This window comes from Dermatophagoides farinae, chromosome 9 (assembly GCF_024713945.1).
Source record: "Dermatophagoides farinae isolate YC_2012a chromosome 9, ASM2471394v1, whole genome shotgun sequence".
In the NCBI taxonomy this organism is placed as follows: Eukaryota; Metazoa; Arthropoda; class Arachnida; order Sarcoptiformes; family Pyroglyphidae; genus Dermatophagoides; species Dermatophagoides farinae.
In genome coordinates this window covers 1,515,759-1,530,981 of record NC_134685.1, presented here as the reverse complement: position 1 = coordinate 1,530,981, position 15,223 = coordinate 1,515,759, and the positions used below count along the sequence as shown (strand labels likewise).

The following is a 15,223-nucleotide window of genomic DNA, read 5'->3' as shown; positions in this document are numbered from 1 at the left end:
ATAATAATCTGCATTCTCCAATTATCGATTGATTGATACAAATTGAACAAAAAAAAATTGAAATTTTTGCGTGTGTAACCACAAAGACTACAAAGAAAAAATATAAACTTTTATTTAAAAAAAAATAAAATGTACAATAAAAAAAATAATCGTATTAGGAAAAATAATAAAAAAAAAATTCAACTTAATAACATGCTCCACATATGAGCAGCACATGTATTGACAAAATCTTGAATCAATTCATGATATTGATGATCCAAACGACGAAAAAAGTCATGATCAATGATTGTTGTTGGTGGTTGATTGAAAACAATGCGAAATTCCTTGGAGAATGAATAAAAGAAAAAAAATAAAGAGAAAATAGAGTTAAATTCGAATGAATGTATGGAAATTTTTTAAAAAAAGACTATACTATATATATACATGAGAACAGAAAACTTACAACAATAAATGGTGTTACATTCTTCAGATGATATAGTATGAAACAATCTTTACAATTTGGTTTTAAAATGGCCATTTTAATGGATAAATTTCGTTGAAATTTTCGACATCCACAATCGAATTTTGATTCCAATTTCAATGCCAATGCTCGATACCAATGACTAGTGAATGAATTGAATTGTATTAATGCAGGATCATATTCATCCATACGTATGGATTTAACCAATGATAATAGTTCATCAAAATCATCCATTGTCATTTGTCGTTCATTTACCATTGATGGACCAATTAAATTTTCCCAAAGATAATCACGACGGCAATCAATTTCAGCTGATTGAATTGTTTCTTCAAGATATTTTTTTGTTTCTTGTACTTTTTGTTCAAGTATATGTAACATGACAAGTTCATGTGCATTGAAATAGCCCAAATAATTGATTTTTTCATCACAAATTCCAGTATAAATTGATCTATCGATTGAATTATGAATAATTTCATCAATAGGATTACGTATCAATAAAGATTTGCCGTTTTGTGATTGCTGCTGTTGCGGCAGTTGTTGTTGTTGTTGTTGTTGTTGATCATCGAATGTAGTAGTAGCAGTACGATCACCATTTACAGGTAGCATACGTATCGTTTTAAATTGACCCTTATGTCGTATGGAATAAAGTTTTGGAAACAATTCACGTTGTGATGTAAGTAAAAGATAGAATTTCAAACACAATTGTCGTGGTTTCAATATTCGAGCATTATTCACTTTTTGATATGCAACCAATAATGCAACATCAAAATTATCTTCCTGTTGTATATTATTTTCATCCAAATACGGTATACGATGTGTAGAAAGATTGATCAATACATATTCTTCATTCATACCAGTTGATTGATCGAATGCAAATGCTGTATTCATTGGAAATACATTGATACCATATTTATGATTATTTTTAATAATATAATTATATAGTTGATCAGCTGTAATTTTTTGCGATTCAAACATTATATTATCCATATAAACATGATTACGAGCATAATTTGGTGCTTTCTGATAATAGCGAATAAAATCATCTAAAAATGAAATTAAATGATAACCACGTTGAAATAATTGACGGCCAGAAATATATGAATGTATGGCACGTAAATGATAATCATATGTAAATGAATGTAGATGCATACGAACTTTGATTGAATCCAGTTCATCCAAAAAATTTATCATATTCTACAGAAAAGAAAAAAAAATTATTTCTAAACAAAAAACAAACCAAATATTATCAACTTACCGAATTGGAATTATTTTTTGTCCATGAATAAAAACGTTTTGAATCCACAGAATAAAGATAACTATATACGAATGGTTCGGCAAAACCAATTTCAAATAGATAAAATCCACCAATGACTGTTTTGATCAGATAAAATTTTTCATATTCATTTTTATTCTGTTGATGATGATGATGATGGTGATGGTGGTGATGATGATGATGATGATGACTGCCAATTTTTAATCGACCTGATCCAATACCAGATAATTTATATTTATTTCCATAACCATATGTTTGATCATATGTTGAACGTCTTTTGTTGTGGTTGTTGTTGTCGATGATCAAAATCAAAATTTTTACGAAAACTAACCACTTTTTGTGATTTAATCGAACTAAATCCAAGACTTTGTAGATATTGGACATATTCTTGTATATAATGTGGACATACAAGTAGATCTAGACTTTCATCCGATGTTGAACGCGTACCAGCATTTTGTGTTGATATCGATAAAGATGATTGTGATGATGATGATGATATTTTCCAACATATTTGGTGGACCACTTTTACGACGATTACGTTGTTTAGCTGTCATCATAAATTCATGTTCATTATGATTTGATTGTCGCAATATATTACCACCAGACATGTGTCTTGTACGTGTCTGTTGTATTGGTAATGTATGATCACGAATCAATGATATTATAAAACGCCATTTATGGCTAAATAAAAACGGTGTCAAACAATAATGACTTAAACGGCCATATGATTTAACATGTTGAATAATTTTATCCATTGTTGGATAATTATGTTTTGTACCATGTATTTGCCATACTTTGGACATTTCTTTCAAATCACGTATATAAACATTATAATCAGAATTGAATTGGCCACGAAAACAATCATAAAGATCATGATGATTTTCATTTTGAATGAATGGTGAAAAAATGTAATCATAATTTTTTGTTTCAAATAAAATAAAATCCAAACGACTCAATAATTGTTCTTTATTTTCATTATAAGCTTTGATTGGATTCTCATATTTCAATAATAGATCAGGATTTAGAAAAAATGATGAGCTAATATTTTTATTTCGAACACTACTAACACCAACACCACCACCACCAACACCGCTACCACCACTAGTGACCATAGTATAGTAATGATCTTTGATTGGAATATTTGATATTCGTATTAAATCATCTAATGAATGTCGTTTAAATGGTGTATTATGAAATAGACCGGCTTTTTGTAGAATTAAACTTTGCAATAATAAACTACGAGCATTATGCCATAGAAACATTTTTGAAAACCAATCAATAATATTGCTACTCATATTTGTATTCCAATTATACATATAAAGTATCAGCTTCTGATCTTCAATATAAAGCAATAGGAATTTTTGTCTTGGTGATATACATTGTATCATATCCGGTTCATTGTTTGGTGTTTTCAATTCATTATTTGAATTATTCAATGTTAAATTTGAATCATTTATCGATTTATTCATTACAGTGATGCCACTAGCCGCAGAAGTAGTAACAATATTTGGATTGAAAAAACAAGGTGGAAATTCAAATTTATACATATCAAATTTATTTGTAAAACTTTTTGATCTGATAAAATTCTGTACGAATGAATTTTCTGCATAATGAAGATAACGTGTTTTCCATAATGATTCATGACGTAACAATATCATATAGGTATTTGAACCATCTTTATTTGGATCATTGAAATTATCATTGGATGATGTGAATTGTTGAAATTCATAATAATTTGTACCGGTTGCCAATAACATATGCATACGCATATCGGTACAAAATTTTGTAATATGTTCAGATTGTGAAAATTCTTTCACAATGGTCATTATCGATCGTTTCATTAATGCATGAAATTCATAACGACCAATTGATGGTACATCAATTTGTTTACCATAATCAAGCCATGGTTTTATAGCATTACGGAGAAAATTTGCCAAACAATATAATTCTTTATTACGTATATCATGAATACGTAATGATGAATTTTGATTATGATGATCAACAAATGACAATGATGTTGTCGTAGTGGCGGCTGTAGATAGGCTGGATGTTAAATTTGTTTGACTGCTAGTCGTTTGATCAATGTTTGAAAAATTAAAATAATTATTATTATTATTTTCTTGATAATCAATCGTTTCAATGATTGTCGATGATGATGAATGACCAAATTTATTATAATTGGAATGAAAATATTTTTCATTATCCTGATCATTATTACCGATTTGAAGCAATGGTGGTTTCAACGATAGATTCGATAATCCTGAACGTCTTTCGCGTTTTTCTGAACTACCAGCTGATGATGGTGGCTGTTGTGATTGTTGTTGTCCATCAATTTTTTTCGGTGTCGATGGTTCAGATATAGAAGTACCACCAAATGGATTCATAGGTGATTGTAATGGATGCTGTTGCTGTTGTTGATCATCGTATTGACATAATTTGAAAACTTTAAATTCTAAATTAAATTCCCAAAGTGAATGTGCAATAACGGTACGTAATTTTTGACTTAAAAAATTTATATCAATTTTACCAGCATACCAAATTTGAAAATTGATAAAAAATTTAACATTCAAATTTTCTTTTGAACATGGATTATAAACGGTAACAATATAATCAAAATAACAGCCAACAAAATCATTGATATCCATCGATGTAACAGTAAATGTTGATGGTAATGAATCTGAAAGGCGATCACGTGATACAATGGAAAATATTATACAAGCAATACCTTTAGTATCTTTTCCTGATTCTTCTTGACAATGGAAAAGGAATACATCTTCATCATTAACACAATGAAAATGTTGATTTTTAAACAATTTAAAATGATAATTAACATTACGTTCAGCATATTTTGGATTATAAAGAAATGTCGATAGATTTTGGCGAATATAGCCTTTTAGATTCGTTATATATGGATAATAGGATTCATTGATGATGAAATGAAAATTTTTCATCTGTGAATTACGTCCTTGAATAAAACAAACATCTTGTAAGGTAAGTTTTGAAAGAGGATTACGGCCCAACATTACTATAAGACTATCGAGAATGGCTTCATCTAATTTTCTTTGCAATGCAGCAACCATATCTATTTTTATTTCACGGCTTGGTTCAGTAATTCCATGTACATTCATTAGTATGCATTGTTGTGGAACATTAATCGTTAATCGATTAACATTCAATGAATTCACTGAATCATTATCTGATTCATAACGATTACTTTCACCATCTTCATTCGATTGTGTAACAGCAGAAGCAGCAGCAGCAGCATTAGCAATATTAGAGGTAACAGTCATTGTAGTAGAATTAATTGGAATCGGCACAATAACATTATCATAATGATAATCATTCATTTCGTAATCTATATCATCATCATCCATTGATGAGAAATTATATTCAAAATTATCACTGAATGAATCACGATTACATTCAATTTCATATAAACGAACATAGAAAACGGCATCAGATTTTTCACGATAAACATATAGATTAATACGATTGGATATTTCAAATGAATCCAATACCGATCGTATAGTATTCAATCCGATTGAATGTAAACGTCGATGTAATGGTAAATGTTTATGCCATACAACATCACAGCTAAAAGAACCGGATTGATAATTTGTACGTAAAATTTTCAACGATACTTTATCATATTCATAATCCAAATCATAATTAATGCTACCTTCCATTGAATGTGCTATAGGTGTGGAATTCAATGCACTACGTACACAATTCTTACTATATGGATCGGCATCTTCTTTCGATATGAGTAGATCATCACAGAATCTTGTTTCAAATAAACGTGCAAGTAAAAATTTTTGATTAAATTTTTTACATAAAAATTCCAAACATTTTTTCAATTGTTTGAAAATTTCCGAACCATATAAAAAGATGTTCTGTCGTGAATGAAAATAGAGCGCAGCATAGTTTTGTCGGCTTTGTTCATCAAGTTCTAGAGCCAAAATGAGCCAAAAATTTGGTGAAAAATTCGATACCGATTCTTCTATCGTATAAACAGCTACCAATGATTCTTTAGGCGGATCGAACAATTCTTCATTGAATATGAGCCGTTTTTGTTGATCATCTTCAATGTTGCTATTATTCCAAGTGGTACAGATCATTGTATCCGTGGTTGGTAGGCTTGAACATTGTTCACTAAAAGCATCATGTATAACATAAAAATAACGACCCAATTCACAAAGACGAAAATTGGAAAATCGTAATTGACCCAATTCATTGCGAAATTCAGCAAGAAAATTTGGATCTTCATCCAAAGGAAATACGAATTTTAATTCCACTCTTTCAAAGAATGATGTATTTGATTTTCCCGTTTGTTTGATGTGTTCGACAACCATTTCCAATGTTTGTGGACATACTTGAAACAGATTATGTGATATCGATACAATTTCATCACGAATCATCCATTTGATTTGATGGAAAAATTCAGAATATTTATACAATTGAAATGCATCCAATAGTTTACTCCATGGAATCGTTTCCATATTATCGGCCATTATTTGTCCATCATTAACACCTATTGTTCCACCACCAGAAATGACTGAACAATTTGAGGATATTTCTTCCGGTTCCAAAGCCTGTGTAATGATTTCAATGTTCAATAATACACGAAAAGTTTCCAATTCAATACAATTTTGTCTACAAGTTGGTGATATAATATCCATCAAACAGGTAGGTATCGATGATATTTTTCGTACTTGTTGATCATTTTTCAATGTAATTGAATAGAAAAATCCAATAAAAAATGGACGTGTCAAAAATAAAGATTGAAATAAACTTGGATCCTTATTGAATGGATCATAATCATCATCATTATAATCATTTTCTTCGTTAATTTTATCATCAACAATATCGTTATCATCGATATCAATGTCCACATCATCTTCAATCGATTGTGCTATGATCATAGGATTCGAAGCAAAAGTTCCCGATGTTGGTACGAGTATAAAATCTTGATCAAAAAATTTTGATGAATTTTGTACTTTTTCATAGAATTCTGCCAGATCAATACGGCCATCATCGATTCGTGAGAAAAAATCCACAAGAATTTCCTTTTTCTTCTTAGCATCTTTTTGCATTTTCAACATCATTTCAGTGTCTAATGTAAATTTTTTTGTTTGAATATTTTCATAATCATAAAAATAATAGCTATTTGATGGCGTATGAATGGGCGTAAATTGAGATTGTATTAGATTGACAAAATTCTGTTTCAATATTTCATTATGATCACCACAACTATGTGATGATGAATCATTTTGTCGATCATTCGTTGATAATCGTAATGAAAGAATATTCGATTGACGGCTATTTGAATCCACATCTGTTTGATCCTGATCCGTTGTTGTTGTATCGACCATACGGGCCACATAGGCAAGTAAATCGAATATAGTGTTTGTTGGAAAACGTTCAAAATAACTATTGATTATCGGTTTCATATGTTGACATGTATAGATGAGAAAATCTGTTATTTCAACATAATCAAATGTTTTATAGCAAATTTTTTCCAATACAAGTTTGATATCACGATCATCTGAATTGAATTCATAACGTAATGATTTATAAATTGCATCCGTAAAACTATTACGAAATAATGTTTCAATTGATTGAGCAAATAATTCCAATGCTATTTCTTCCATTGTTTGTGGATGTTGTTGATGATGATCATGCGTGGATGGATGGCGACGATTATTATTATGAAAATTATATTGTTGTTGGCTTGATGGATCATTAGTTTTCGGTGATGTATTTGATTCCACATAATCATTGGAAAAATCGAATAAAACATTCCAATTAGGACAATGATCATATTCGATTGGATCATAATTATTCAATAATATTTTTGTCAACGATTGGAATGTAATCTTATGTACAATAATCGGTATGATTAATGATGCATAACGTTGGCCATCATGTTGGTCATTTATTTCATGAATTAATTTTCTATTAATTTTTTCTTCTTGTTGATTAATGAATGATAATCGTCTAACAACTTTATATGATGATGGTAATAATGTCAATATAATACAATCGGCTGATATTCGTTTGCAAAAACATCGAAATATGATCGATTGATCTTCTTGTAATTGATCCATATGGCTAAACAATGGCTCATGATTACCATCACAATCACCATCAACATCATCATCGTTTGAACAATGTCGCCGTTTATATTGTTTTCGTGACAATCTATCATTGGTTTTCCTAATCAAACTGATTGCTTCTTCATGATTGAAATCAATTTCATCATATAATCGTGAAATTTTGTAAATAAATTCTGAATATAGCATTATATTCGTACAATTATTTTGATCTAATGTTTTTCCCGTGATCGCATCATCATCATCATCATCATTAGAAGATATATTAAACCATTGATATAATGTACGAAATTTGATCAATGCAAGTTGACTTTTGTCCAGTATGCTCAACAGATTAAATTTAAAAGGAATATGCTTGAAACGTTGTTGCTGTTGATATTGGCCATATGACGAACCATTCGATGGCTGTTGTTGTGTGGACTGTATCTGTTGATCATTTTTATGTAACTGTTGTTGTTGTTGCTGCTGCTGACGGCCGATTATTGAATTTCGATCACACGATACCAGATATTCATAAGTAAGTAATACGGATACCAATTCAAAATCTCGTTCATAAAACTAAAAATGAAATAAAATCAAAATTTTTTTTAAATTAAAGGAAAGAATATTTTTTTGGAAAAAAAGGGAAAAAGAAGCCAAAATTATGAAAAAATTGCAAGAAGCAAAAAAGAATCAGAAAAAATGAGGTTATGGTGGCATTTGGTCATGGAGAAAATAGTTGGAGGAGTGAATCTCGGCTTATTTTCGTTATGAATTTTTTTTATGAAATTAAAAGACGAATAATAAAATTCATCCAAAATCAATGCAGAGACCACTACTCCACTTAATTCTCTATGATCTTCTAAGAAAAAAAAATTCTTGATTGCAGAAGTGAATATGAATCCAATCAATCTGTTCATTGAACATATATGAGACTTGTGATTTTTACGTGAAACAAACAAAAAAAAAATTTGAAAACTAAAACTTTTATTACTAATCGGGTTCAATATTTATAACCTAAGATTATTGTCGCAATCATCATCATCATCATCATCATCAAATTTCTTTATAAGATCATTTCTATCTCAAATATTTGAGCTACTACTTCAAATTATTATGAAAAAAAAGAAAATCCTGATAAGATTTTGGATAATAATCATCCACAAACAAAAAGACAAGTATCTATCAATGGAATAATTACAATCGAACCAAGTCCATCAACACCACCAACATAAACCTCATCATCATGATAATGAATGGCTCAATTCTGAGCAAATCTTTATGATGGTTATAGATAGATAAACCTCAATAGTACTCATAAACATTATGATGATCATTAATTTTGGCTAAAAATAATCGACTTGAGTGATAAATGGTAAAAACAAAAAAAAACTTACCGATGATGATATTCGACCATAGGTAAGATGAGAATTGTGCTGTTGATTATTATTATCATCATCTTGTTGCTGACAATTGGATGATGATATTAATTGATTATTTTCTGCATTACCATTTTGTGGTTCAATCCAACATTCTGTTACTATTAAATGTTGGCCAACTTTATCAATATCGACATTACCAATATCATCATTTCTTTGTTGTTGTTGTTGTTGTTGTTGCTGTTGTTGTTGATGATGATGTTGATGTCTTTGACGTTGATGTTGATGATGATGATGACGATGTTGATGATCACCCAAAACATTATTATTATTATTACCATCGATAAGATCTTCTTCTTCATCAAAACCATTGCTTTTTTTGTATTATTAAAATAAAAAGGAAAAAATAATTGATTATCATACCATTGCACATTTTTTTTTGTTGTGAAAAAAAAAATAATAAAATCATTACCTATTATCATCTTGGCCATTATTATTATTATTAAGATTATTATTTTGATGATTACGTATGACAACATTTGATGGAAATATTATATATTGAACAAGACATGGAAATGTAGATCCAACACCACCATTATCAGCATCATCATTATTATTATTATCAACGTCATCATCATCTTTCATCATAAATTCTTTGACCAGATTAACCACACCACCTTCATTATAGGCTAATGTAAATCCTTCTTGTATCCTTTTCCTGTTTAAAAAAAAAATAAAAAATAAGAAAACTATGACAAAAAATATATTCTTGCCAATAAATTCGATCCAATCATTAGATACATAAAGTAGTCAATCATATATAGAGACACAAGATAGGATAGGATTTCAATCATTATTTACAGAAGAAACTACAACAAATAAAATAAATCCCAATCCAAATTGATTGATGATTATTATGATTATGATGGTGATAATAATAATAATAAACGAAGGGGGAGAGAAATCAACACTCAAAACTGATACTCAAACACAACAGAAATCCATGTACACACACAGACAGACAGACATGAATCTAATTTTTGATAAATATAAAAAAATGATAATAATGTACAACAATCAAACAATCCTTAAAGATATAGGCTATATGATAACAATATAACGACAACGACAAAAAAAAATCCACAAAACAGCCAGGTTTTGCTCTACAAACAAAAATCCAAGACATTTAGACTCACCTATTATCTATCATTTAAGTAATAAATTTATAAAGAAAAAAAAGAATCTTATTAGATATCTTACAGTCCTTATCTTTATCTTTATCTGTTTTTTTTGCGGATCACTATTTCAATTGATTGATCATTGATCAATCAATCAATTGATTAGGTTAGATTATTTTAAATTAAACAAAAAAAAAATGCCAACTCACAATGTTAGAACGGATAGAATCTTTGAAATAGATGTTATATTCAATCGATTATTCGGTCCATATCGATCATTTGTTGACCATATGAAACGTTGATGATATAAGAATCGTACTAATGTTTGGAAACATGTTCAATGATGCATATGATGTTAATTGAGGTCCAGTAGTCTTACTACGTAAATCTTCTTCATATTTATAACAGCTATAGAAATCTTTTGGTATTTTCTCATAACGAATAAGCATACGTTCGATTGGCCGATTTAGGATGACAAAACAATTTACTGATAAACTATTACTATTTGAGCTATTACGTTTATGGGATGTTATTTTTACAAATCCTGATGTTGTCGTCGTTGTTTTTGCCATAGTCGGTGTTGTTGGATCATTATCTTTTGAATTTCGAGCATTCAATTCATCATGATTGGTATCATAATTAGGATTCAAAGTTGATGTTGTAGTTATTGTTGAAATATCTTTATCTTCATTAATAGAATCCTCATTATTGTCATCATGTAAATCTTCATCATGTACATCATGGTTATCATAAGGAGGATTCGATTTATCCAAACTATGGTCATCCTCATCTTCTTCTTCTTCATCATCATCATCGTTTGGATCGGATTTATTAACCACAGTGGCTGATGTAACTGTAGCTGCAGCACCTGATTTCTGTACCAATGATGATGATAAATTTCGTTGAGGCAATTTACATTGTCGTAATTTTTTCGAAAGATCATTAACAATCTGATTCCTCAATGAACCGCTTGTACCACCAATAAAAGCCAGATGAAGAACGAGGCAAGGTGGCTGTGTAATTATTCTTATCAGATAAAAGGAACAGGATTTATCACCACTATTATTACTACTACTATTATCATCTTTATCTTTGATCAATTTAATGTAGCTATGATTTTCCAACAATACAAATGAACTCCATTCTTTTAGAACAACATTCAATACGGACATTGTCTGTTTACATTGAATTGTTTCATAACGGCCAAATTGATTTGGATGGAAAAGAAATTCTGGCAATGGATAATCATGTTTCAATAGGATATTGATCTGATGTGTATGTAGCGATGATTTTTGACACATATTCACGTCCAACATACAGATTGGTTTCCAATATTGAGCAAATTTAAAATGTGTTTCATTCGGCACACTTACTTCAGGTACATTAGTATTCGGTTGAAGATAGAACAATGATACACCGTTACGCATACTTTCTGGTATGGAACGATAAATTTCATTACGTGCAAAATGATGAAAATGTATTCCCAGATTATTTGAATCATTAAAATGTTTGATAGCTGCACAGAATTGTTTGATTGTCGTTGCTCGTAATGGGCTTTTGAACATTTTTCTTGAACAACTTGCATCATGTAGAAAATTATAATTACTTTCAACAATCACTTCATAATTAGTAAAATTGCCAACACTATCATCAACATCTTCATTGTTTCGGCGAAAATAAGCTGAAATGTGATATTCAATATTAACATTATGACGCCATGGTAATGTCAATGCTATTTCGATGATATTTTCCGTATGAATTAGATTTACCCGTTTGATAGTGAAACCTTCACGAAGACGATAGGAAAGAATTTGAGCAAAATGAGCATTAATCTGATTTTCCAATTGTTTTCGCCGTAATAATTGTTGATCTTTTTTCTGACAACGAACAATAATGTCATCATCTTGATTGGAATAAAAATATGGATTATCAATAACCCATATGTTTGTTGACACTGACGTTGATGATGATGATCGCTTTGGACGTAAACATTTACTAAAACTGGAACAACCATGATTAAAACTATAAACAAAAAAAGCTCGATGAAATACGTTGAAAACATTTGCTTCAAAATGATCACAGTCATCATAATCGGAACTGATCGATAAATAAGCACCGAATGTAGCTTGTGAGATGAAATTCATGAAATCTACATATGGAACATAACCGAGTGCTGCATCTGGATGTGGTGGACTGCCAATATGTATGAACGAACATGATATCATACTTAGCCGTAATTGTGCCAATGCTGATTCCAATGTATGAGCATCGGAAAAACTTGTATTACCATCGGTTACTATCACAATACCTTGATGGCTATTCTCGGGTAATAGATTCAATGATAGTAGACCAAATCGAATCATATTGATCAATGAAAGATTAGCCGGAACAATTGAACGGCCCTGAGTACGATGTCCATATTGATCACGAAAATGTTCAGAACATATATTTTGGCTCAATATTTCAATATAAAAATAGATTTTATCACAAACTTTCGTTAACAATTGGCCAATATTTTCGGTGGTTAATTTATAGCCATGTACAATCACATTATTCACATCCAATGAATAGAATGGTAAATAGGCAACGATTGTAATATAGATTTCTGGTTGAAATAAAAATTCACTACCAGGAGCATAAAACTATGTAAATAAAGACAAGACAAAATTAAGAGATCGATAATCAAAAGAACAAAAAAAATGGAACATACCGGTTTAACAATATTGCTTAAACATTTGGCCAATACATCATATATTTCATCGGTTAAAACGGTCGAATGTTGAATATCAACATTGGCAACCGATGTGGATATGTCCAACACAAAAACGAAACAATATTTTCTTGAAAAAAATGTAAATTTTGTATCACAACTAATCCAGAATTTGGAATTTTCATTTCGTTGTTGTTGCGGCTGCTGTTGTTGTTCCAAACGGCGATTTGTTTGGAATGTATTTGTATCATTCGATGATGTAATAAACGATATGATATCGATTTCATTTTGAAAATCAGCCTAATCCAATAAAAACAATAATAATAACATTATGTTTGCATTCGGAATTCAGAAAAAAAAATTTCATACCAATGTACGTTTGGACAATGCTGGAAAATATTTATTTAAATTATCCAAATACCATTCAACACGTATATTTCTTGATATACGATATCTGTTTCAAAGATTTAAAAAAAAATTTATCCAAAATTTGTAAATGAAAAATAGAATAAGACAAACCGATCAGTTAAAAGTACATAAACATGTTTCGCTTCAACATGATCATTAACATCACCATTGGAATCATTTGTTGTTGTTGTTGTTGCTGCTGCCGTTATTGTATCCATTATTATTATTACTTTAATTTGATGACTTTTTCACATTGATCAAATTAAAATTTTATGGATCAATGACTAGAAATTGATGACACTGAGAAAAAAAATTGCGTGGGTTTTATATATATATATATTATATATTCTTTCTATTTCACAAAAAAAAATTTTGTTTGTAAACAGAAAATCCAACATGCAGTGCAAAAAAAAAATACGTTCGATTTTTTTTTCGATTCTTACGGATCCGTTCATGTTGGACGTAACAAAAATGGCGGGAATTTATTTTTATTTGAAATTGAAAATTCTTTAATATCGAAAAAAAAAATGCCAAAACAACTACGTTTTCGCAAGATAAAAAAAAAATGGATAAACAATGAATGTAAAAAGTTTTTCAAAAAATGTCAACCATCGATGTTCATTCATGAATTTTGGTTGAATTTATTATTATTCAACAAACGAACAAACGAACGGCCATTTATTTTGTCCGCACGCAATAAACAATTTATTACGACTAAACACAAAATGGCAGCAAATTCAATGGTGAACAAAATCAATTTTCACCATTTTTTTTATTTTGAGCAAACAAAAAAAAACGATGATTATGATGATTATGACGATGAATTGTTTTTCATTTTTTAAAAAAATGGTGAAAATTGATTTTTGTTTTCTCTTGGTTACTTGGTTCGATCACAGATCCAGAGAACATTTGAATAATGTGTGTGCGTTTTTTTCACATTTACTTGCTATATAGTAAATGGATTGTTGTTTTTTTTTTCCCAAATACAAAATGAAATTCTGCCATCAAACCGAACAACCGACAGACCGACTGGGCTGTGAAAAAAAAAATTCTAACCGGGATTCGCGGAAATAAATCCCCAATGCAGCCATCATCATCATCATCATCGTTGTTGTCGTCACATCTATGAAGGTCATTTTCAATCGTATCCGCATATGACGTCAAAGAAAATTTTTTGTTTCGTTTCTGTTGCTGTTTTTTTTTCTTGGATTCTGTATGACGAAAACAAAATCTTTATCATTTCATTGAAAATTAGGACAACATATTTTTCAGCGATTTATGTCTGCTTGTGTGAATTTTTTTTTTTTGTTTCATGGAAGTGGAAATAGCGTTTTTTGTTGTTGTTGTTGTTGTTGTTGTTGACGTTCATTGTTAATTCTTCATTTGATTACCGTTAGTTGATTCATTCATTAATAATTTAACATGAAAAACTTGGAAAAGCACTATAGCAATGAGTGAATAACGTAAAATTCAATGAAAATACGGGTCCCGTCCATTTATATAAATGGAATCCTCGAAAAAAAAAAATTTTTTTTTTCGATCAAGCAATATGTCATTTTTTTTTGTCTGTTCCAGAAACGATCCATAAAACATACACACACACACAGTGTGTTCCATGTTCCATGTTGTAAACTAGTGGTAATGAATCCAACCAACCACACACACACACACACACACCTCGCACAACACTGTGCTGCTACAATCACAAAACACAAAACACCAA

General features: G+C 29.9%; 1 protein-coding gene across 1 annotated transcript; it reads right to left on the bottom strand.

Moving 5' to 3' along the window:
* Positions 1-63: 63 nt before the first annotated feature.
* Positions 64-13,903, bottom strand: LOC124497660 (KICSTOR complex protein SZT2-like). The gene is given in 13 exon segments (XM_075733880.1): positions 64-323; positions 443-1,654; positions 1,698-2,028; positions 2,030-2,180; positions 2,227-8,404; positions 9,223-9,577; positions 9,677-9,922; positions 10,592-10,713; positions 10,715-11,083; positions 11,219-13,024; positions 13,093-13,392; positions 13,462-13,546; positions 13,612-13,903. Coding segments are annotated over 13 exon segments (11,406 nt in total). The 5' UTR covers positions 13,719-13,903; the 3' UTR covers positions 64-179.
* Between the last annotated feature and the right edge of the window lie 1,320 nt (positions 13,904-15,223).